We start from the raw sequence: 24,138 nt of genomic DNA, 5'->3' as shown, positions 1-24,138 counted from the left end.
TGCTGTTTTACATAAGATATACTGCCTGTTGCTTTTAATAGATTATCTTGGCAGCTGCCTAAAGTCACGATATATTCTGTAATTCTGCATCCTACCCAGTCACAATTCTATACTTTCCACCCAATCCTGAAGGAGTGATTAATCCGTCGGGGGTTTCCTGTCTGCTAAATAGTGACAGTCCCTGCTGCTAATGCGGGGTTTCCAAAACTGCCAGGAAGGCAAGAGGGGACACGTATTACAAAAACTGTCCGTTTCTAATTATTTACGATCAACACTTCCTACCTGCATTTTATTCTGGATATCCAACTATGCCTACTTATTCACTGGGCCCTGGTGGCATCACCACTAAATTTCGCTCCAAGTCAAAATCCCAGAAAAAAAAGTGGCGAGAAGAACCGCAGCAGCCAAAAGAGTACTCTACAACATTGGTACCACATGATGTTGCAGCGTGGAAAGCCGCCCTGGAGGCCGCGATAGATCCCAATACGATATGGACGGAGCAAGACTTAAAGCAGGAATGGCTCGAGAATAAGTACAGATGGTATAGCTGGAATACTCCAATCCATCTGACCTTATTTTTGGAAGATTATGCTTCTGCCGAACTCCTCTTAAATTCCGGCGCTAATATCAATCTGCATAACGCATTGGGTAGAACTGCGTTAATGGAAGCGGTTCACAACCATCAACATAAGACAGTGGACTTCTTGATTGACCATGGCGCTGATCTGAACGCTCCAGTTGTTGATGCAACCTTCCAAGAGACGACCTACTGGCATACGCATGAAAAAGTGGAAGTGAATACTCTTCCAATTTACGAAGCCATACGTTTTGCGGATGTGCGCATGGTACAGAAACTGGCTGAAGCTGGCGCTGATGTGAATTGTGCTTCAAGAGAAGGTTGGGTACCTTTGGATATTGCGTTGCTAGACAAACAGGGTCCTACGATAGCTGTACTTCTCAAGCACGGCGGCCACTTTTCTAGTGTAGCCAGCTATGAGTCGCATTTCCGTGACGAGCTCCGTATCATGGCACGCAAGTTGTTCTGTGCATCGACTCATCGGGAGCTGTTTCCTTCTCAGGACCTACTGGAGGTGTACTGGTGGATTATTTCGACGCCGGACATCCAGGGAATCCTATGTGATCGGGATATGGACATATCTCTTACGAGTGGCCGACTGATCAAGAGCTTTTTTAACACGCTGTGTGAAATTGGTCAGGTAGAGGATCTCCAAGGGAAAGAAAAGCCTTTCTGCTCGCAGTGCGTTGCATTTCAATCATGGGCCTGTCCAACATACGAGACACGATCCGAAGGTCACGATACTGCCGTATATGGTGACTGTTCTGTGTTTGAGCTTTATTCTCTGCGGGATCATTTGGAAGAGTCAGCTCGTCTTGGCTGTCCACTTTGCAGTATGATAGCCGATGGTATTGATAAGCAGGAGAGCTATCAACGCCGTTGGCTGGGAGAGAAGGGTGACACGGAGATCGAAAAATTTAATACGGAAGTGGTCGGAGCAGTAGCTCTTGAGCTTATCCGCCCAGGAAGTTCATTTTACATGGTGCGCATATTAATGGGCTCCTCTCTCAATTTTGTTCTTCATTTAACCCATTTAGATGGTGAGTAACCACGGTTTGCTTCTGATGACATGTTTATGTGACTGGATTAACAATTTATTACGGAGCAGAGGATACAATCTTGAACACATGCCACTATAACGGCAGGACGGCTGAGACAAGTTCCCCGGAAGCATTCAAACTGGCAAAACATTGGCTTGACAAATGCGAGCAATCACATACCACATGCAAGAAGTTTTGCAGTGGGGAGATGCCTCTACCAACCCGTGTCATTGATGTAGGAGATAAGACAAGAGCTCCATTTCTATTCAGAAGCCAAGGCATAAAAGGCAGATACTGCGCTCTTTCTTATTGCTGGGGAAAAGCCACCGCCAACTCCAGTTTCTACAAGACGACGAAAGCAAATTTATTGAGCCACGAAAATGCGATGCCCCTCCACGAATTACCCGCGACATTGCGGGATGCCATCGTTGTTGCTCGCGACCTAGGGTTCCAGTATATCTGGATCGACGCCATCTGCATCGTTCAGGACGATGGAGTGGAGTGGGCCCACGAGGTTGCGAATATGCAGCACGTTTATGCTGGCGCATTCTTCACAATTTCGACTGTGGCGTCGAGTAGCAGTGAGGATGGCTTATTTCGACTCCGAGAGACTCGCAATTCAACTGCAGTCTGCTTGAATTACAGGATACCCAAGGCATTCCGTGAATATGCGTGGCAAGCAGGATCCACCCCTCACCAGGTCCCTGGTTCTCCCATGTATCTCGTTGCGTGCCCCAACACTCTCCCTGCCATGGAACCTTCCATGTATGGACCCGTACACCAACGGGCATGGACTCTTCAAGAGCAAATGATGAGCACGCGGATTTTGTACTATGGCCGCGGAACGCTCTGGTGGGAGTGCTTCAATCTCTACGCATCCGAGGGCCAGCCCGGACCATTACACTTGTCAGATTACGCGTCATGGGAAAGATCCGAGACAAAGAACGCTGTTCGAGGGGTGCTTACAGATCGATGGGGGGATGCAGATGTATTCAAGCATTGGCAGCAGTTAGTGTACGATTATACCGGCCGTACCATGACAGAGAGACGAGACCGGTTGACTGCCATCGTCGGGTTGGGTCATGCCATGGAACCATTTATGAAGAGCAACTTTGTTGCCGGCGTATGGCCGGGCGATCGGCTACTAGAGAGTCTCTGCTGGGAAGTTCGCGTCTACGAACACTCGATGCGCAATCCCCAATTTCCGTCATGGTCTTGGGCCTCGGTGACTGCTTTCGTTCTTTACGACCTCGCAGGCCATCTAAAAGCATACGGAGCAATGCGCTGCATTGCCGATGTCGTGTCTTTTAATGCTAATATTTCTGACGAGGCACAGACGGCCGTGACGGGCTCCATTACCCTCAAGGGGACAGTCGGAAGACTAGCAAAGCCGGCGGAGTGGAATACGGACGAAGGAGTTTTGGATCCGTATCGCCAGGACTGCATGGCTGACCCAATCGATCAATGCTGGTATATTGATGTCCTTGAATCTGATATGTGGACCCCGACGCGATTCGTTCGGCTACTGTTGCACCAAGTGAACATTGAAACAAAGACTTTTAGGCGGATCGGAATTGGCCTTGGAGATAGGGACGGTTGCTCTGAAATTATAGAGAATGAGGTAATCGTGCTTATTTAGTAAACTGTACGGAATATCCAACACTCTCATATGTAGTGATAGTATAAACTATGAACTAAGGATATTATATAGATATATTCCCCTACTACAAACCCTTTCAATCGCATGTAACGCTTGGATTTATTTTCCATGACCACTTTTTATTCTTCTCCTTGCGCCGAATACGTTCTCTTTATATGCCTACAGAGATCCCATTAGCTCGAGCCTAAGCAAAGCTCCGATGATAGGCCCAAATGTGGTTAACATTAGCGGAAACTCCCCCCCAGGTGATACGTAGGAGATCGCTGTTTGACAAGGCTGCGGACATTTCCGCACTTTTCCGTCTTCGGCCGCCCTTTGCCACACCTCACAACCTCGCTCCCCGGTACATAAAATAATCACCCACCGTTATCCGCTCCTACGGGCTGCTGTAGATTGCGGGGGGAGTACATGATACTATCGCAAGATGGACCAGTTTATGCCGCCTGATGCCGCGGCGGCTGCTATCAAGATTCCCAGGAGGGCGTATCAAGCTTGTGTCCGGTGCCGCCAGCGCAAGGCCCGATGCTTGATCCCAGACCCGCCACCCGGAGCCGATCCCGTGTGCATGAGGTGCAAGCGGGAGCGAAAAGAGTGTATTTTCACAGCGGAGCGGTCCCAGAAGCAGTCGGCACGACATGGAAGTCAAGCAGAGGGCGAAGAGAACCGGACGTCCAATGTGTACGCGACATCGCGTAATGGAACGACTGGTGCCGGCACATCGCAATGGGGCCAACGATCACAGACCCTACTAGGCGACGATGGCTCCAGCAGCCATTTGTCGGGCTCAGCAGCGACGGAACAGAGCATACATCCACAGCAGAACGACTCACCCTTGAGCGACTTAACAGATCGTGTTACTAGAACAGTAGTGTCCAACCAATCCGAAGCTCTAAATCTCTTATTTGAAGCAGCTGAAGTTTACCACACCAGCGACTCTGCAGCTCGGCCTACCACAAATGATGAGGAGTCATTGCATGTCAATACAGACAACAATTCAGTACGAACACCCGGGTTCAATTCTTCGCGGCTTTCCAAAGGTTGGGAATGGGCATATCCTGCTGAAAATGTTGTCCAACCTCCGCCAGAGGTTATCCAGGCATTCTCCAGGTTAAAGTTCGTCAAAAAACGATGGTTGACTGCTCAGGAGGCGGCAACGTTTGTCATTCTGTACGTGTATGCCATGAGACTGCCAGGAGACCCATTCTAATATCCTCTTTTAGATTTTTCAGGAACATGTGTCCTTTCACACCTGTCATCAGTGACTGGTACGGGAACCCTGATAACTTTCTCAATTTAATTGATACGGAGCCTGTCCTATGCACTGTAATTCTCACCCTATCAAGCCGTTATCATTTATTGCATGGCGACGGCTGGCTATCTCGCAGCTATTTTTTACATAATCGACTCTGGCGATATTGTCAGTCGCTCTTACAGCGTGTAATATGGGGGCAGGAGAAAGGCATTGTAAGTTCGGCGCGAAGTCTTGGGACCGTGGAAGGCTTCCTCCTAATGGCTGAGTGGCATGCTCGATCGCTGCACTTGCCTCCGGATATTGAGGCATGGGATTCGGAGGATGATACTCCCAAGGACGGTCCATCTTCGAGTAAATCACCTGCTTCTCTCAATCATATTATGCTACAACTGACATCTTATAGCTACTTACCGATGGTTGGAAGGTGTAGTAGAGCCAATGAAAAGATCGGATCGGATGTCTTGGTACGTCACTAGCTTCATCTTTACTTTCAATGTTACTAATAGAGTTCTCACAGGTCTCTCATTCAATCTGCAGCTAGTGTTGGTCATGAGCTGGGGCTGTATGACGAGGAGGGAGACAATGATAGCATCTCTGAATCAACTACAGCTCATGAATTTAACAGGCAAAGACGACAGCGATTAAGAGTAGTATTGTACTTGTACATGAACCAATTGGCCTTCAGAATCGGCTTTTCCGCGCTCATTCCTCACACGCTACTTAGTTTGTCGCAAAATGCGCTCAAACAATCACCGACTTCCCAGCTTAGTGACCATTGGATCGAGTCTATGTCCTTGTGGGTAGATCTCAGTCGGCTGACACGTGCGTCTCATGATCTACTCTTCGCATCAAAAGCCTCAACGCGAGAGCTTGTTAAAAGCGGGGGATATCGTCGAATCTTGGATCATTTTAAGCCGATACTGGAAGATTGGTGGACGAAATACACAGCAGCCACAGGTACGGACATTCCCTTGGATGAATTTTAATAAAAGCTTTTTACTTACGTCCTTGTAGCGGCTGGGCCATTTCGTGAATTCCTAGCCGTTGACTTTCTTTACACAAAGATATATCTCTATTCTCTCGCTTTACAAGCAGCGGCGGAACGCAAAATGAGCCAACAGGCAAATGAAGTGCCTAACAGTGTGATGTCGTCAATCTTTGACTTCTACTATGAGGACTATATTTTTATACAAAGTGTGATTGTAGCAGCAAAAGATGTTCTCCGAATCATTCTTGGGTTTGCTGAAATTGGGCGACTGAGGTATCTGCCTGTTCGCACATACGTAAGAGCGATCTCGTCGTGCATCTTCTTGCTCAAGGTAAGCAATACCTTTGTCTTCGCTATATACTTTTTAGAAACTAACGTTCATAGGCGCTCGCACTTGGAGTCCCTACGGACGAACTCAACGCATCTCTCGAACTGATCGATCATAGCGCCCGAGTGCTCCGTCTTCACATTGTTGATGATCTGCACCTTGCTGGGATTTTTGCATCTCTTTTAGAGACCTACACACAAAGCTTCAGAGAAAGATTCGTTAGTATTCTGGGAGTTTCACGGCCGACCAACACTTTTGCGTCGAATACAGAGGGATTCCCAGCTAGCGAACATGCGGAAACTGCGATGCCAGCAGTCGATGCCACCGCCGGAGATTATGGTATCAATCAGGACTGGTTAGCTCATCCATTTGACGCATCCATTGCGCCATTTGGAGCGGACTTTACGCAAACATTCGGTGTATTTGATGATGAACTCAATTTCATATGGAATGAGAACATGTAAATCCAAGGTGTCGATTACGGCCGTTATGGATTCTGCCTTAAGTGCTAGTAGTCATTCGGATTAAGAAGCTTATAAATAAGAATGTGCCTAGTGAAACATACATCACTATGTTAGTTAGTTGCACTTGCAGAGGAGCCCATGTATTTACGCAGAAAGAGACAATAGTATTATTCATTACTGGTGTAAAGTAAAGAAATTTCGAAATACGCTGAAGATACTAGTGCTAAGTCAAGTATGACTCTAAGTAGTAGGAGTACTGTAATCAAGTCCCACATTGCATTATACCCAGTATATATGCAGTAGTAGGGTTAATTTAACCATAAATAATTGCTTAGTTATAGATGTGTGCTCTTATTGTTGCAATATGTTCCTTAAAGAACTGCTGTTCTTCTCCGATAGCCGGTATTAGTGATAAAGGTATTCTCGTAAAATTATCCATGAGTCGGAGTGCCAAATGTCGGCCCAGTGACTCCTTCTTTGGACTCATATATCCGCTGCAAGAAACAAGACGCTGTAGGAGGTCCTGTGAGACCAGTCCAGAACGCATAAAAGCTGACACCGGCGCTCGAATTAGGACCGCAAATGTAGATAGCTCTTGCTCCCTCATCGACGAAATCAATATACATCCCGTCGGACTCTTCGCTGATTTGGAACTTCAGCGGTTGGCATGTTGAGCATGCTTGAATGTTGGCCAGCTGATCGAAAGTGAGGACCTCACTGTTCACATTATTGTGAACGAAGGCGACCCAAGTTTGGCTTTCTGTTCCGGTGGCGGCAGAAGCAGCTACTCTGGATTGCATAATAGTTAGGTAACCCTCAGGAGTGAGACCCATACGGGGAGCTGTGGTATTGGCTCCTGCGATTGTGGCAGCCTGAACCTTGTTGGAAGAGCTGAAATCCCGATTCACGAGAAAATTGCCTGTGAAAAAGTTGTCCGCTGCTGGACGCACGTTACGGATGTAAAAGTATCCGGTTGCAGAGGCAGTAGCGGTGGCTGTTACTGTAGATGTTACTACTGAAACTTCAGTAGTGGTCACTGGAATGACAATCGTGCTGTCAATCGTTGTAGTCTCCAATATATCGGGAAGGGTAGTGGTTCGATACGAAGTAAGAGTTTGTGTGACCTCGAGCGCCGTCGTTGTCAGTTGTTGTGTTTCTGTGACCGTGACTGTTTCTGCTGTCGCTGTTACGGAATTCGTTGAGATAGGGATTGTCAAACAAGCGCAGCCGCTTGATATCCTACTCGAACTGTATGATTGGGTGATTCGTTGCGAGAGAGGCGTTGAGACAGCACGTCCCTGCACCGCCGCGGCAGTCACAGTAATAAACTCTGTCGTGAGTGATGTATCGGTTACAATGCTCGTTTCGGTGTGTACGTTTGTGACCGTGATCGTCCGCGTGGGAATCAATGTGTCGACATGTTCTGCGTAGATTGTGGCAGTGGGAGACACACCATCGAAGGCCGTAGAGTATGCGGTAGTAGTCGGCGTCACTGTCGTAACTGTAACAGTCGAGGCTGGTAAATGAAGATACTCGCTACAAAATTGCAGCGCTTCTGGCAAATTGGATGGCGTGCGGAGCAAACGGAGGAAATTGTCTGCATTGCAAGATGCGCGACAACCACGGGCAGGAGTTGCTTGAGCTAGAGGAGACACTGCTAGCAAGACTGCTAGGGACAATGATAGTTGATTCATCTGAAGCGACAGTGGAATTGACTAGGTATAGTGTTACAAATCTGTAAAGAAAGAATGCGTCTCGTCGTCGAAGGCATGTTTCTACCTTAATGTATAACATTTCATAGCCACGGGCGGTCTGCCACCACTTCGCCAACGCATCAGCTTCTTAATCCACCCTCAACAGTGCCGCAAGCTATTTACACTAGCGGGCACTAGTTTCCTCTGCTCATCTCTGTTCCTGGTTTTATTGAGGCTAACAAAAGAAATCATGTTCTACACCAAAAGGGGTTGACCTATTTGCCTCGAAGTGGAGAAGCACTCTTGGAAACAGCCTTTGATGCTCTGGACAACAGGTTGAGTTTTTTGTGCTGGGGATTCGTCGCGTATTCCTTAGAGCACTTAAACTACTGGCTTGGCGATACACTAGAAACGCTATTAACCAATAAAGCCCTAACTTCCGGATTCAAAAGAGTCTGTTTTGTTCAGCTGAGTGTATAAAATGGGGACTATTGGTTTTATTGTGGGTTTAATGTGGCGGTGTTGATGTGTCATATGTCACTCCAGGGGCATAGCTGCTAATGAAAATTTACTGACTGCATTTCGCGCTCCAACGCGTATTCGTTAATTTTTCTAACTTACATTAAAAAGTTAGCCTGTATCATAACACTTGAAAGATGTGTATACGAGTAATACAATTAATTGAGTGATTGGGGAGGCATGATGAACACTGTCTTCACAAGCGCGCGGTATGTGGAATCCGATATTCATCTTGCATAAACTAACCCTAAACACTCCAATCTATCAATTAAATCCGAATCACCAGTTGCGTGTATCTTGTTACATGGAAAGAAGGCAACTGGGGCTGAACTAATGGACAGAACCCAGTGTGGGTAACTATATTACCCAACTATCGCCCCCCTTAAGTCGTAAAGCTGAGTCGCTGAGGACTGAATCGCTTTTTGGACTATGATTTGAAAGAAGTCATATAATACGTAGGCGCGGTCGACAGCCCTAGAACCTCACTTATATCTGGGCTCAGTCCATCCGACGAGCTAACTAAGCATCCCCTCTGTTGGAGCAACCTTAGATCGGCTACTAGATATATATGTTGCAGCTATGAAATGTAGAATGGACAACTTATCGCGGGAACTTTGTTTAGGACCCGCCTGTGCAAATAGAAATAAGTAAAATGTAGAGTATTCTTCTGATGTAGAATACTATTATAGACTAGATACCATAAAGATAGTTGTTCTTATAAATAAAGGAAACTATGTATCATTACTTTGACTCAGACCTTAGGAAATAATTACTATTCTTCTATTTTTATCTCTATTCCATCTTCACCTCGGGATTCTCTCCAGCGATTCGTTGATGCCAGAAGACCTGAGCAGCCTTTGAGTAAAAACCCCCATTTCTTGACGAATCCTTCACTTACTTCCCAGCCGTTGACTGTCCATGGCTCACCCCAAACCAAGCAGCCGCGCTGCTCTCCATCAACAAATCCTTCGTACAAACTCTTCGCCAGATCACGCTGCAGGTCATGAGTATCATATTGCCCGTAAAGACGAATCAGATTATCTCGCATGACGTGGCATGGGAATATGTCTATCCAGTACGCATGAGGTGTGGATTTCTGCAGAGTGGTGGGCAAAAGCTCAGGTGGTACGGAGCTAGGCGGATCTATGGCTAAGCTTGGAAGGTTTATGGTGCCCCCGCATTCTAGCGGAAGATGTTCCAGAAGAGATAGAACGGCCATATTGAGTAGCGAAGCACGTTGAACGTTATATTGAACCATGGTAAGTAAACAATGGTCTGGGCTGAGTGGGAAAATGAGAGGAGGGGTTGCCAGTCCAAAAGTCGCGGCTGTTGTGTAAAGCATTAGAGGCGGTATAACCATGTGCGTCTCTATTTTCCAGGTTGTTGTTGTTGAATCACATGATTCATGAAGGTTTATCTTGAGTGAATCATGTCGAAAATGATTGGAAATACTGAGATCTTCGCTCCTAGGCATAGTCTTGTGAGACTGTAAGGCTCCAAACGTCAAAATGCCGAAACCATTCCAAGAGGAATCGATGCTGGACGCAAGTTTTGCATAGGCGGCAGTCTTTTTTTTCTCCCCTGGCTATGAATCAGTCCCACATACTAAGCAGCGTGGCATGGTTTGTATAAACTGCCTGCGATCTCGTTATATCTTTCATTGGCTTGGTAGCTCCGAATCGAAGAATCTCGCTATACTTACGTGCTAACCGCTGGCGGAGACGATTTTGTCGCTTCTTTCTTTCGGCTGGATCTGTCACTCCTCTCCAGTCATCCCGGTCCATAATTATCTAACACCACTTTTGTCAGATCTGGCACACGAAACCAGGAGTGCCCACTATGGGGCTATACCTTGAAGCTGTTGTAGATACTTGACGGTACTGTTTGTGTCTGCAAGTACTTATTTCGGGACGATAGTTATGCTGATGAATACTTCTCACAGAGATACGAGGATAGGAGGCAATGAAGACGGTGGAAATCATTCCGCCAGTGCCGGACAACCAAAAATGTCAACGGTTCAATATAAAGCATTGACCCACTGTTATAGTTAGCTGTAGTTGAACAGCCAGTGAGCAGCAATGCTACCTAGGCTAATGCAAGACCGTGACGCGCTAACACCTTTTTTGGTAATGCCAAGGCTGTGGAAGTCAAATCCACCGAGAGGAATTGCGAACCCAGAGGACTATATAATATGTGTAGCAAGCAAATTGAGAGTTCTTTCTCTCATTTCACACAAAATAAACATCTTTCACGTTCAATCTAAGCATACTCATTGTTTATTCTTCAATATGCCACGTCTCGCTGGCATTGCTAACTTCAATCCTGACAAAGACATCCCGTCTCTGAGCGGCAAAGTTGTCCTTGTCACTGGAGGTATGTCTAAAATATATCATCTCCCTTTATAACTGGAGAACATTTTCTTATATGTGGTACCTCAGGAACCGCCGGTTTGGGGAAGCAGTCCATTCAGGCTCTTGCAAAACATGATCCTGAGCACATTTACTTCACTGGTCGTAACCAAAAAGCGGCTGACGCTGTCATGAATGATATCAAGGCAGAGAATTCAGGCGTGGGATTAACTTTTCTTGAGATGGATTTCAGTTCTCTTGAGTCGGTACGGGCGAGTATCAATCAATTCGCACATGACCGATTGGATATCCTCATGTGCAATGCAGGTGTTATGGCAGTACCTCCAGCAGTAAGCAAAGATGGATTTGAGATCCATTTTGCAATTAACCATTTGGCCCATGCCATGATTATACATGAACTTTTACCAGTTCTTACGCGAACTGCGGAGATGTCGAACTCTGACGTGCGAGTCGTGTGCCTGACATCAGAAGGGTGGAAAGGACACCCACCCAGCGGCATATCGTATGATAAAGTGCGAACAGAGAAAGGTGGAATGCCAATTTGGCTATTAAGATACGGGTAGCATCACATCTTTCCTTATTTCCTTAAATTTGGAAAATTGAGATAGTCGTGCTGACCAAAAAATTCCCCATAGCCAATCCAAATTTGCGAATCTTGTATATGCGTCGGAACTTGGGCGTCGATTTCCGAAGATCATGGCAGTCTCAGTTCACCCTGGAGTTGTGAAAACAGATTTGGTAAACAGCCTATCTTTTGGAGACTCCGCCTTTCTACGTGTTTCAAACTTCATCCTTGGCACTTCCATCCTTACGCCAGAGGAGGGAGTTCTCAACCAATTATGGACAGCTGCAGGAGCAAACCGAAATGAGCTTGTTAACGGAGCATACTACAAGCCGGTGGGAGTATTAAGCAACGGCGATGTAAGCAAGGACAAGATGGCAATAAATGAAGAGGTAGCTCACAAACTCTGGACCTGGACGAGTGAAATACTCGACAGCATCTAAACTCTAGTTCATTTCCAATACATATATAATTGCATTCAACGAAAGTGTATAGAGTTATTCGCATTTACAACGTACACAACCAAATACGGGGCTAGCTGAGACTGACGTTTCCCGCTATGGACCGTCTGTGACCGTCTCCCACCGCCACTAGCCGTCTAGGGCCGCTGTGTCCCGTTATACCCAGCCACCAAACCTCCAATTTCGTGATCTGGGAAGATTACATACTGACCTGGGGCGAATGGGGTAGGTACTGCTTCCCGGATGCATCGCTACCATGTGAACGCCTGCGATAAGAAAACAACCAAAACAGATCCAAATCTACTCAAAACTGTATTTTTCACTTTCAATCAACTAAGACCAGTGCAATAATATCTGTTCCTGAAAGACATTGTTTACAGACTTCATCAAACCAATTTTGAGAACGCAGTATGACCAAGGTCGAACTTCAACTCGTCCAAACTTTGGGCACATCTGGCGCTCGCGCTATTGCCGCCTTTGAGATACAGGGTCGTCATTACTTGGCGATCCCTCAATTAGCAGAGGACATCCCCAATGGCGCCGTTGGCATGAATCTTGGAAATAGCGACACTACTCTGCTACTCTACAGACTTCACGAAGGTAGTGGAGAATATCAAGTTTTCCAAACTTTGCCAGTTCCTGGTGGTGAAGATGCCGAATTTTTCACTATTGACGGTCGGAGCTTCCTAGCTACCGCAAGTCTGCGCTCTGGCCAAGGTCCATATAACATGGATGTCGAGTCAATAATTTTTGAGTGGAATGGAACCTCTTTTGTTGAGTTCCAGCGCATCGTCACCTTTGCAGCAAAGCAATGGAGATATTTCAGTATCAAGGGACGACACTTTTTAGGTCTCGCTCAAGGGGTTCAGCTCCCCAATCTCATACCTAAAATCCCAGCGGACTCCGTCATTTACGAATGGGATGGTAACAAGTTCCAGACATTCCAGAAAATTCCGTCAAAATGGGGCTATAATTATCTTCACTTTGCCATTGGCGAAGAGGATTACCTTGCTTACGCCGACCATGTTGAGCCGTCAATCATTTTGCGGTGGGACGGAAATTCTTTCGTTCATTTTCAAACCCTTGATGGTGCGCATGGACGTGCATTTGCGTTCTTTCAAGATAAAAATGAGTCCTATCTTGCTTTTGCCCTGTTGACAGAGGATAGCGTTCTCTATCGATGGAACGGTACGGCTTTTGATATTCATCAGAAGCTAACTACAGGACCAGGCGGTCGTGAACTAGCCGTGGTTCAACAGCATGGTCAAATATACCTACTACTTGTGAATTTTATCACAGGGACGAGAGAAAATCCAGTCACAGACCTTCAGTCGGCCGTTTTTGTCCTGGAAAATGGCCAGCTCAAAGAAGTAGCCAAATTCCCAACTTTAGGAGGAACAGACGCCACTCCGGTAGTAAGAGACAATCAGATTTATCTCATTATCGCCGAGAGTCTGGCAAAGGATCAACGTTTCAGGACAGCCTCTCGCGTTTACAAGTTCACCAGCGCACAAGAAGCGCAGGGAGAGGCTCCTAAAGGACTTGCATTCCAAGTCCCTGAGTTCCTTGAGCTCTTCACTGCATACACGTCCTCCAAGACAGGCATTGGCGCAACGTTGACTGAATCCGAGACTGAAACTACAAATTCATTGCCACTGCTAGTGGCAACTAGTTTCGATATGATTCTCTTTCCCGGAAAAGGAATTGACCCATCATACATCAACTTTCGCCTCGGAAGTAGAGGTTTCAAGGAGTTGGCTGCAGTTTCGCATCTTGGGCCGGCTCTTGCGTCCCTTATACAAATTCGTGACAACGGGGCACCTGACGCAGTATGGCAAAAACAGGCTCAAAATCTACTTGAGAAAACACGTGCATCGAAAAATGTCAATTCAACGGCTCTTTGGAAGGACTTCATCCAAGTAGAAGCATTCCAAGGACGTGAAGCCGCTATTGCCTCCATGGTGGATTACGCCTGTACCTTAACTATAAGATTTCTTGAAACGGTTCTCGCAGACTCATCAAAACTAAACGCCGAGTTCTATCGCGAGAATTACATTGAAGCAACTGGCGATGTACTTGGAGCAACAGTTCCCTACAATGCCGTCATGATTGCCACGTTCTTTCTAGTCGGACTGGATCTTTCCTACCGCTCTCGAAAGTGGCTGAGATCCAACAACTTTGATTGGAAGAAAGCCATGGTAATTATTACCGGTCAACAGGGACGTGAAACTTCCGGCGTAACTATTAGCACCTCATCCGTTGCTCAAATCCTCCTTGAGTCATCGGACTTGGATCTCCCCCTGGAACGGCTCTACATTGCACCACATGGGGCAGTGCCTAAGATCCAAGCTCCAGTGACACCAGACTCATTGCGTATCCATGAGCATGGGTTTCGCTCACTATGGAACGCCATGACGGGTATGACGCATCTTGGTGAAACCATGTTTGCGCAGTATCCAGCTTACGCCCTCGAGAACAATATGCGACCGGAGATTGACGCTTCAACACTAACAGTATCAGAGCTCCCCAAGATTCTAAGCCCAGACGACTGGTTCGCCATGAACACACGTATGCGTGTCGTGGTCGAGGATGCACGACAGCTTCTTTCTGGATGTGTTACCGACTATGCTGCGAAGCAACTTCGGATTGCTCAAGATGACCTCACCAAGATTGTGGTTCCAGGTTTGGATGGCGTTGACTTTTCCTCTAAAAAGAGGCTACCAGGCTATGGCGAGAAGCAGGACATCATAAAACTATCGACGTATCCAAGGCCAATCAAGATCAATCTCCCCGCGCCCATTCATACAATTAATGCCAACGGCGGAGTACTCGCATTCAGACAAGCCGGTCCCACGAATGCCGAGCCGATCGTGTGGATTCACGGATTGCCACTCGACAGCCGCTCATGGTCCGCGCAGTATGAGGCGTTTGCTGACAAGTACAATAACATTTTTGTTGATCTGCGAGGCTATGGTGCATCGTCTAAACTTCCTGCTGACGTAAAGGATGTAACGCAGCTTTACTGTGACGACATCCTCGCCGTAATGGATCATCTCAAGATTCCCAAGGCGAGCTTCGTGGGATTCGCGTCAGCTGGACACGTTGCTCTGCGATTTTCTGCGCAGCAGGCCGATCGTGTAAATAAGCTGGTTACCTTGAATGCAAGCCCCAAGTTCAAGAGGAACGACACTGATTATCCATACGGCTTCACTGAGGAGCAACTAAACAATCATTTTGTTGCAGCCAGCGATCGAGGTATTGAGGAGGTTACTAATGCCATTCTCGATCCAGCCGTTGTGTTCCAAGATCTTACGGCAGAAGACGCCTCGAAGGTTATTTCGTGGTTCCGTACCATGTCTTACAACGCTGGCACTGACACCCTAAACGGCTTCTTCAAGATCATGGCCCATGATGATGATCGTCAGTATGTTCCTCGAGTCAAGGCCCCAACACTTTTGATCTCGTCATCCCTTGGAAAGGAAGTTCCCGCTGCTACAGCCTTGTACCTGCGGCAGAATCTGCAGCAAGCCAAGCTGGTAGAAGTTCCAGACGCGGATCATTTTTTGCATGTGACGCGAGCGGCTATAATTAACGAGCTTATCAGTGGGTTTCTGAGCTCTTAGATTACATCTGGGTTGGAGCCGAAGTACCATAGATAAATAATACAGCATGCTCAGAGACATATACTTGAAGAATATTAAGCATAAGTGCAAACAGTAATGTCAAAAGCCAATATTGTTAGTGACGAACTGAACCTAGAGCTACATCGTTCATCGGATACTGGAAGTTCCAAGTAGATATTGAGGAGAAACAAAACGATTAAGCATATGTTACTGGGTTTACAAGTGTGCCTAGATTCCCGATTCTGATCTCAATCTTATCTCCGTGCTGAAGCCACTTCGGTGGTCGCATCGTGAAGCCTGGACCGCCCGGTGTTCCAGTGAGAATCACATCTCCTGCATAAAGGGTTGTGCCCTGACTAAGAAACTGAATAATCTGGGCGACATTGAATAGCATGTAAGAGGTGTTGGAATCCTGTCGCAGTTCTCCGTTTACCCATGTACGAAGACTGAGATCTTGAGGATTAGGCACGAGCTACGAGATTCATTAGCTTCGAGGACGATGACTACCTGGGGTTACTAACATGTGCTGCAGTGATACATGGGCCGATCGGACAAAACGAGTCAAACGCTTTCGAGAATCCAGCTTGAGGAGGCGGGATGCAGTTGCTTGTAAAATTGCCTTGCCATTTTCGAGCAGACATGTCGTTGCCTACTGTATAGCCGGCAACGTAATCGTATGCATCTTCTACTGAAACGTTCTTTGCGTCCTTTCCTATAACGATGACAAGTTCACCCTCATAATCTGCTTGATCATCTTGTGCAATTTTTGGAATCTCAATGTTATCCCCAGGCCCAACTATTGAGTTTGGAAACTTGGGAAACATGCATGGAAATGCTGGAGGTGGAATACTAAGCTCATCCACTTCACATTAATTAGTCAAGTAGGCGTGTTTGTTTCTTTTGGGATGCAGTCACTTACAATGAGTGCGATAGTTTCCACCTATACACCGAATGGCAGATATGTCTTGTCTTGCTAGTGGCGCAAGGAGTCGCCGAACCGTCAGTACTGTCTCGGTGATGATACAGGATGAATCGAGAGGATTTCCAGTAATCTTCTTAGCCTTCAGCGGTTGCGACTTTTCTAATCGTCCAAGGTCTAATTGACTAGTGGAAATTATCGGCTCGCCGTAGTAAATGTTGACATCTTCCTCGGATTCAAAGCGAATGAGGCGAGTCCAGGGAACATTGACAGGCATTTTGTAATAAGAAAATATGAGAAAAAAATGCAATATGATTGAGTATTGGTCAAAGCGATGAATAAACAATGGCATCAGCTGGGCCTTATGTTCCCCAGACCGTCAGGTAGTGAGACTAGTGAGCTTAGTCTACCCTTCTTCTTATACCCCATGCTCAGAACTGTTATCCCCATCTCTGGAGACATCAACTGGCGGCTCTCGTAGTCATTGGCATTCGTATTTACATTATCATTCGTTTATTGATACGGCAGTCGACATCGGCATTGCCTTCGGGAGCCCTACTGCCTACCCATCGGTCCACGGCGGGAAAACACGGAAGACCACGGACAACAGCGGAACATCTGAGGTAAGACTAACTGTAAGCTCTATACCGAACGCCCCAAAGCTACGGAATAGTATTTAGCAGTGAATTGAGAGTGTAGAGGGAATCGCGAAGTAGTTATATGAGTAGTATCGATTGTATTATTTGCTCTTTCTTGCATCTTCCAACCATACCTACACTGCAAGATTGGAGACAATTTAGATCAAAAATGAACATGCCTACGATGTCTTTGATCCTACTAGATTATTTATACAATCTTGAAAAGGTTTCAATTAGGCACCCAAGCTTTATAGTGTCTGTTATTGCCAGCGCTTTGATCCTCTTCTTCTTCTCGGTCAGTTGCGAGTCAATGTGAACGCGAGTAACGAAGATTGTTCAACTAACAGTAGCAGTCAATCATACGGGACCCGCTCAAAGATGTTCCAGGCCCTATGAAAGCAAGATGGTCGCGCTTCTGGCTTATCTGGATTGACATGTCAGGACGCCGTTCCAAAACTATCCACGAGCTCCATCAGAAGTATGGCAGTGTTGTTAGAATCGGTCCAAGGGAAGTGTCTTTTTCTAGTCGGCAAGCGATGAAAGACCTTTATGGATCCGGGAATAAGTTTATGAAAGGCCCTGTATACGAAGCTTTTGGCCGGCAGAGCTCTTTTACTATCCTGGATAAGACAGAGCATCGGTCAAGGCAGAAGCGCATTGCACATGTCTTTGCACCGGCATCAATTGCAGCTGTAGAGCCACTTGTAAAAGAACAAGTTCAAAAGCTACTACAGGTTTTGTCAAAGAGAACTAATCAGCCACTTGATGTGATGGAATGGTTTCGAATATTTGCCCTCGATATTGTTGGTTAGTGTGTCTACTCTCAGATGAAAGAGACAATTGCTTACGCGCAGCAGGATCTGTCTTCTTTGGACAGAGCTTTGGTGGACTTGATAATGAAGCGCCACCCAAGATTTTGTATGATCTAGATGAGGTGTTTCCCTCTCTTTTGATCGAGTGGCAATTTGCCGCCATTCGTCCACTCCTCCTCGCTATTCCACACAAGCCTATGCAGCATTTTTTGAGAATCGCCTCAGAATTCTATGATGTGAGTATACCATTGCGTGAACCTGATAGATTTCGACAAAAGCCAATCCCATATACAGAAATATGGAACTGAAAAGTTCAACGAGTACATTGCGCGACATGGCCGTTCTGGGGATCGCATCGACCTCCTCACCAAGCTTATTGCCGGCAGCAAGGACTACGGCCCACTAGACGATAACGAGATTGTCAATGAGATGACAAATCTAATTTTTGCTGGAACTGATACTACTAGCAACACTTTTACATACATGTTCTACGAATTGGCGAAACATCCGCAGTGGCAAAAGCAGCTGCAGGCTGAACTAGACGAAGCAGTACTTGAAGAGGTTCCAGAGTATAAGCATGTTATGAAGTTGCGTGTGTTGGACGCCGTAATCCATGAGACATTGAGATTTCATCCTGCGGCGCCGGCAAGTCTACAGCGACTTGCACCTAGTGAAGGAGGTGCAGTGGTGGATGGAATCGCTATCCCCCAGAATGTAAGCCTCTGCGTAATGGATCACCTACCAATTAGCTGCTCACTATTCATTACAGGGAATTGCATCTTGCCAGGCTTATACAACTCAGAGAGACCCAACAGTATATCCCAACCCAGAAAAGTTTGATCCTGGCAGATGGCTTTCTGCGTCTGAAGATCACCTCAATGTGATGCACGAACACATTCTTGTTTGGGGCAAAGGACAGAGAGCATGTTTGGGGAAGCCCATGGCATATATGGAACTGAAGGTAGGAACGGCTGCACTGATAGGGAAGTTCAGTGTTGAAATAGGTAGCGCAAGGATCGATGATGATATGGAAATGACTGATCATTTTGCTTTGGTGCCAAAAGGGAAGAGGTGTATTTTACGTCTAAAGGAAAGGCGCTAAGGCAATGAAAAGTATTTTGACTTTGGTTTTACTTTGGTCTAATAGGCTATTAAATTTGTCTTATAGTATTGAGAGTAATAAAGTAAAATAGTTCAAGCATAAGAAAAGCAAAGCAGGATAGTTCAAGTACAGTAGAACAGTTACAGTATAGTAAAGTAGTTTAAGTAAAGTAAAATAGCTTAAGTATAATAAAATAATTTAAGTAAAGCAAAATTATATATATATTATAACTATAATCCTGAAATATCTCTGTAATGCTCCCACAGTGGTCTGATCAAAGATTAAAAACCTATCCAGATGATGGCTAACTTTCGAATTGACTTGCAATCCTAACATTACAAAAGCGGAAAGTTAGTGTGACGCGTTGGCAGCCGTCTATGGGCACGTTTATGCATCGATATGCTTCTCAGGATGTCCAGAAGGGAGAACATCAGCAATCGTCTCGTCAGTGCCTTGAAGATCCTCCTCGACAGAAATATGATCCTTGATCTTGAAGAAAATAACAGGGGCAGCAAAGACGAGAGCGGCAGCGAGGAGGGACCAGTTGGTGATGAACTCAGTCTTGAAAGACAGCTTGCGAGCATCGAGATTGTTGACTACAGCGGCACCAACGGACTGGATGCCCTTGTAAAATCCAACGTAGTTGGCAGAGCGACGACCGGAGTTGGATAGAGCGCCCATAATCCTATTGTAGGAACGTGTTAGCGATCAGTAAAAAAAAAACAGGTAGTCGGAGAGGGCGGAAGATCCCTACCAGTAAACACTAGCCTGCCAAGCAGCGTCAAAGAATCCATAGAAGATGTACAAGAACATAATACCGACGTAGCCAGAGTCGCTCCAATCCTTGCCGACGTAGTTGACGGGAGCTTCAGGATTGACGGTCTCGCGGGTATACGTCTTCTCAAAGGCGTATCCACCACCCCAGATGGCGAAGGTGAGGACGACAAGAACGACCCATGTGATCTTAGCACGAACAGAACGACGAACTCCCTGGACGTCAAGAAGATATCCCCAGATACCGGCAGCGAAGATCTGTGCAAGCCAATACAAGAGACTGTTGAGAGCTCTGGTTCGGACGTTGAAGACGGCACCGTTGACGGCATTCTGCTGGTAGACGTAGAACCAGTTGGAGACGAAGAACATGGGGAATAGCAGGAGGATGAGAGGCTCCCATCGCAAAGTCTCCCAGAGGCCGACAAACTCAGACACCCAGCTGGGGTGCTTCATCAGAATGACTTTACTGCCGTCAGGTCGGATGATGTCGCCAGCATTGACAAGCAAGGTTGCCAGGAAAGCGCCGAAGAACATGAGGACAATAAATCCGATATAGGTGCCGTCGTTGACAGCATGCGCCGTCGGGCTAAGATGGATGTTCTGGCCGAGAGGAATCTGTAGAATGTCCATTAGAGTCGCCTTCAAATTAGACCCGACTGACCATCCGGCTGGTTACTTACGAGACTGCCGACGACAGCGCCCATATTAAAGATAGCCCAGAACCAGGCAAAGTATCGGCCCTTCTCTTGCTCGGTTGGGTAGGAGATCATGATGGTGCCCTGAGCAGTCCATAGAAGACCGGCACAGATACCGAGGAAGGTACCAGCGAAAATGCTGAAACCCTGTTCTGTCTTATGGAGGGAAACCAGCAGGCTGATGGCGTAGATACCATAGCCGATGCCGCCGAAAGCGAGTGTCCATTTAACACCGAGTTTGTTAACGATGGTGCCACCAAAGAATCCGAAGACAGCAAATGCGCTGTAGAGGGCGGTGTTCTAATACGAGCAGTGTCAGCAAGAACGTGAGATGGAGCAGGGGGGTGTTCGCGTGACTCACCATGTTGTCAGCCAAGGTCGCGCTGGCACGACCACCGCCTCCCAAACCACCAAGCGCGTTGAACATGCCAGGACACATGAAGCAGACAAAAGCAACCATGAGGAGCTGGACACGGGGCGACGCGTACCAAGGCATCTTGTAGCCGAAAAGGCTAATCTGCCTGTACTTCCATCCTGCGGGCAAATCTAGAGGCACGTCGACATTGCTCTCGTCGCCGTGGACAACTTCATGCTCGCGACTGGGGGGATTTGCGACGTCGGTCGCCACCGTGGTCTTCTCTTCGGCGGACATGGTGATGTGGTTTGTTGAGCAGACTGTGTGCTACACTGCCAGAGTCAACAAATGGGTGAGCTTGAGAAATTGCCAAATGTTGCGGGGTGTCCCACAGCGGATTCAAGCTTTTCACAAGATCGACGCGCCCCGGGGAAGCTCGTGACCTTTATACACTGGTATTGCGGTCACCCTTGTCTTTTCTTTTCTTACGTTCCTCTTGAGATTGCTACCCTGCCCACCTCGTGTCCTTATCAGCTCAGGCAATGTAGCAACAGCCTAGCTGGGCCAAGTGCCATTCATGTACAGGTAATGTAACATTGCGCTAATCTACTCCGTACGGGATGACTGACTCTGAATGGTTGCATTTGTTGGCTCCATTGCAAAGGCGGGTTGAAACGCGGGGCGATTGCAACCTGGCTAGCTTCATTAGCCCTAGCTTTAGCTATTTTGATTGTTATATTTGCCTCTGGACCCCTAGGTTGTTGCATTACCATTTGAGCTGAGTCTACTAGCAGAAGCGCACAATCTTCAATAATATTATAGCTTTGGGTATTAAGATAGCGGAGGTATAAAATCTCTAGAACAATCGTGACTGGATGTAAGTCAGCTTTTCGATCATACGAGGGACATGAAGCTGATAAAGACAGGTGTACGTTACCCCAATAGATCCCCCGCTGGAGTAGTACGCGAGGAAGCTGCTCCTGCAGCAGGGGTCTCAGGCATTTGCACCTTTGATGAGTTTGTCAAGGAGGTCAGCCTAAAAACTCACTGGGTCAGCTGAAACGAAGTAACGATAACTGCTCCCTAGTCCAAAAGTCGGACAAGATGGCTTCGAGAATCGTAGACTTAAGAAGCAGCAAACTGCTCCTCTACGGGTCATCAAACCTACTTCCCAAGGCAGGTTTCCCAACTGGCGCAGGATCCGCTGTAGTAGAAATCCATCTGCCAGATCTCCTTCAAGAAATCCTTGACGGCGCTGACTTCCTCAATCCTGCATCAAAGACGCCAAGAACTTTCTCCGCATAGACAATTAGCTCCGATTGAGTGATCAGGCCAAGGACTTCAGCAAGGAATACTTATCTGGGATTCCTGAAGGCGCTCCGCTTTCTGTGTTCTGCCAAGACGAGCCGCAGGTAATCACTGAGATCGACGGAGTGAGACCAATCACCGATTCCAAGTTTCCTTTGTCTGATTACATCGCCATCAACTGGAACAAGACTTGGCTAACCTCCCAGTCCACTGCAAATCGTCAAAGCCTATAGTTATTCTACAGCACTAAAAGATACCGTCGCCAAGATTCACTAGGCCATCGACATGCAGGAATTCTCAACTAACCTTATTAGCGGTAGTAACCTTGAGTGCAATCACTGGTGAAAAAAAACGGCCCGAGATCACATCAGTGGGGAAGCTAAGACGTGCTGCCTTAGGATTCGGTCGCAGCGCTGTAATACTCAGCAACAAGCCACTAAATTTTGCAAATCTTAGCGCATAGGACGCCTAAAAATCGCCTTTGAGTCAATTGCATACATTCAGCTTTTCGCAATCTTGGCCACTCGTGTTGGGGAGTCTTAACTCTTGACTCGATATCCAATGCCGCTATAGGATAGCGCGTCATTTTTTTCGATCAATGTCAACGGGCCCATGCTGAGTGCTCATTGAGTGTCGTATTATCGACTCATTCTCATTCTTTGGACGAGAGGACAGAGGCGTAGAGACTCCAATAGCATTGCCTTAGCCCGTAGTGGGACTGCTGCCAGGCTGAGCAGTCGCTAAGGGACAGCAGCTTATCGTCTTGGTTGCATGAGATGGAATCGCCGCGACGGGTCTGCATCATTATCTAGGACATAATAGCAAACTGTTGGAGAATTATCTGAAGCTTATGCCGATGATGCGCTAACGGAAATGGTAGGGTTTTGCCCGGTATGCAAGTCTCAGGGCTGGTCCAGAAGAGTTGCGAGAGCGAAGCCACCCGGGTTCCGAGATGCGAGTGGAGACATTAACAATTCGGCCCTCTCTCCAAGCACCGGATTGTCGCTGCAGGGATGAAGTGCCCGTCAGCCAAGGGTCTCTCGGTTCATCTAACCGTTGTCGCCGTTGGAGAGTTGCTACGACAGCTTCTTCCGCATTATGGTCAGCACAGTAACATCTTGACGGTAAGCGGAGCTAGCGGGAGCTAGTATGTTGATAGCTACCAGGTATTTTATTAAGATTCAGGAAGCTTAGAATGATTGTCAAGACGGCTCTTTTATATGGAAGAACCCAGAGGCAAGAGTTGTCATCGTTGTCCTGTGCCCGCAACTTTACTGTAGTAGATTGGCCCAAAATCTCGTAGTCGCTTTATCACGGTAATGGTGTTACTTCCTTGAATCGCAATCTGTGGGGCCTCGGCCATCATGATAAAAGGGATTCAATTACAAGAACTGCTCAGCATTCTCTGTCAACCTCGTGTCAAGTCGCGAATTGGACTGTTCGGGGCTGCCGATGTATGGCTAGGGAAGCTGGCCACGATGAGACATACATTGATCGCGCGACGTAGTAGCGAGAATCATAGTACCCGTCCCAGTGTTAGCAGTAATCATAGCGGTAAGGGTTAGTGCATGCAGCGGCATTGAGGATTTCCACCTCTCATATCGCATCCTCGGTGCAACATTCCTCCCCCCTCTAACAAACAGATATAACAGTACATTTAGTTAGCCCAATCCTGACGGCCAATCTTGATCCAGCCTTCTCTCCATCACCATGGTAGGCGTGGCAAACTGCAGATCAACTCCGTGGCCCGAGGAATTCGGCAGCATCCACATGAAGTAGCTAACTTCTCAACGTCACTCATTCACGAGCTTGCCTTGTGTTTGGTTTCAAACTTTTTAGTCAAAATGTATTGAAAGAAATGGAACACAGTCTCGGCCCGAAAATACCGTCTCCAAAAAGGGTATACAGACAGACATTATAAATAGGAAGGAAAATAAGGATCCCAATCAACTTCATTGCTGCATTCACAATCCAGGTTTAATAACATATCTTTATATA

At 46.8% G+C, this 24,138-nt stretch overlaps 10 protein-coding genes across 10 annotated transcripts; 6 read left to right on the top strand and 4 right to left on the bottom strand.

The window, feature by feature from the left end:
* Positions 1–308: 308 nt before the first annotated feature.
* T069G_07697 (ankyrin repeats (3 copies) domain-containing protein) lies at positions 309–1,625 on the top strand (the record flags this gene model as incomplete). The annotated part of the gene is made up of 1 exon (XM_056174907.1): positions 309–1,625. One exon carries the CDS (start codon positions 309–311, stop codon positions 1,623–1,625), a length of 1,317 nt encoding a protein of 438 aa, XP_056028486.1.
* A 377-nt stretch (positions 1,626–2,002) lies between these two features.
* Positions 2,003–3,256, top strand: T069G_07696 (heterokaryon incompatibility protein (HET) domain-containing protein; the record flags this gene model as incomplete). Its single annotated transcript, XM_056174906.1, has 2 exons — positions 2,003–2,198; positions 2,247–3,256. The coding sequence occupies 2 exons, from the start codon at positions 2,003–2,005 to the stop codon at positions 3,254–3,256; spliced, it is 1,206 nt and encodes a 401-aa protein (XP_056028485.1).
* A 445-nt stretch (positions 3,257–3,701) lies between these two features.
* T069G_07695 (uncharacterized protein) lies at positions 3,702–6,309 on the top strand (the record flags this gene model as incomplete). Its single annotated transcript, XM_056174905.1, has 7 exons — positions 3,702–4,314; positions 4,363–4,444; positions 4,498–4,880; positions 4,933–4,993; positions 5,047–5,486; positions 5,544–5,848; positions 5,902–6,309. The coding sequence occupies 7 exons, from the start codon at positions 3,702–3,704 to the stop codon at positions 6,307–6,309; spliced, it is 2,292 nt and encodes a 763-aa protein (XP_056028484.1).
* A 431-nt stretch (positions 6,310–6,740) lies between these two features.
* T069G_07694 (uncharacterized protein) lies at positions 6,741–8,003 on the bottom strand (the record flags this gene model as incomplete). Its single annotated transcript, XM_056174904.1, has 1 exon — positions 6,741–8,003. One exon carries the CDS (start codon positions 8,001–8,003, stop codon positions 6,741–6,743), a length of 1,263 nt encoding a protein of 420 aa, XP_056028483.1.
* Positions 8,004–9,314: 1,311 nt separating this feature from the next.
* T069G_07693 (uncharacterized protein) lies at positions 9,315–9,741 on the bottom strand (the record flags this gene model as incomplete). Its single annotated transcript, XM_056174903.1, has 2 exons — positions 9,315–9,368; positions 9,421–9,741. The coding sequence occupies 2 exons, from the start codon at positions 9,739–9,741 to the stop codon at positions 9,315–9,317; spliced, it is 375 nt and encodes a 124-aa protein (XP_056028482.1).
* Positions 9,742–10,810: 1,069 nt separating this feature from the next.
* On the top strand, positions 10,811–11,896 carry T069G_07692 (short chain dehydrogenase domain-containing protein; the record flags this gene model as incomplete). Its single annotated transcript, XM_056174902.1, has 3 exons — positions 10,811–10,895; positions 10,961–11,450; positions 11,527–11,896. The coding sequence occupies 3 exons, from the start codon at positions 10,811–10,813 to the stop codon at positions 11,894–11,896; spliced, it is 945 nt and encodes a 314-aa protein (XP_056028481.1).
* Positions 11,897–13,872: 1,976 nt separating this feature from the next.
* Positions 13,873–15,537, top strand: T069G_07691 (alpha/beta hydrolase fold domain-containing protein; the record flags this gene model as incomplete). Its single annotated transcript, XM_056174901.1, has 1 exon — positions 13,873–15,537. The coding sequence occupies one exon, from the start codon at positions 13,873–13,875 to the stop codon at positions 15,535–15,537; it is 1,665 nt and encodes a 554-aa protein (XP_056028480.1).
* Positions 15,538–15,733: 196 nt separating this feature from the next.
* Positions 15,734–16,733, bottom strand: T069G_07690 (fumarylacetoacetate (FAA) hydrolase family domain-containing protein; the record flags this gene model as incomplete). Its single annotated transcript, XM_056174900.1, has 3 exons — positions 15,734–16,009; positions 16,059–16,399; positions 16,457–16,733. 3 exons carry the CDS (start codon positions 16,731–16,733, stop codon positions 15,734–15,736), a joined length of 894 nt encoding a protein of 297 aa, XP_056028479.1.
* Positions 16,734–17,630: 897 nt separating this feature from the next.
* Positions 17,631–19,008, top strand: T069G_07689 (cytochrome p450 domain-containing protein; the record flags this gene model as incomplete). The annotated part of the gene is made up of 4 exons (XM_056174899.1): positions 17,631–17,901; positions 17,952–18,142; positions 18,201–18,620; positions 18,694–19,008. 4 exons carry the CDS (start codon positions 17,631–17,633, stop codon positions 19,006–19,008), a joined length of 1,197 nt encoding a protein of 398 aa, XP_056028478.1.
* Positions 19,009–19,395: 387 nt separating this feature from the next.
* On the bottom strand, positions 19,396–21,129 carry T069G_07688 (major facilitator superfamily domain-containing protein; the record flags this gene model as incomplete). Its single annotated transcript, XM_056174898.1, has 4 exons — positions 19,396–19,693; positions 19,763–20,397; positions 20,463–20,777; positions 20,839–21,129. 4 exons carry the CDS (start codon positions 21,127–21,129, stop codon positions 19,396–19,398), a joined length of 1,539 nt encoding a protein of 512 aa, XP_056028477.1.
* Positions 21,130–24,138: the final 3,009 nt, after the last annotated feature.

The sequence above is a fragment of the Trichoderma breve genome, chromosome 4 (assembly GCF_028502605.1).
Source record: "Trichoderma breve strain T069 chromosome 4, whole genome shotgun sequence".
NCBI classification, from domain to species: Eukaryota; Fungi; Ascomycota; class Sordariomycetes; order Hypocreales; family Hypocreaceae; genus Trichoderma; species Trichoderma breve.
Note: the sequence above shows the minus strand (reverse complement) of the source record. Positions and strands in the feature narration are given on the sequence as shown.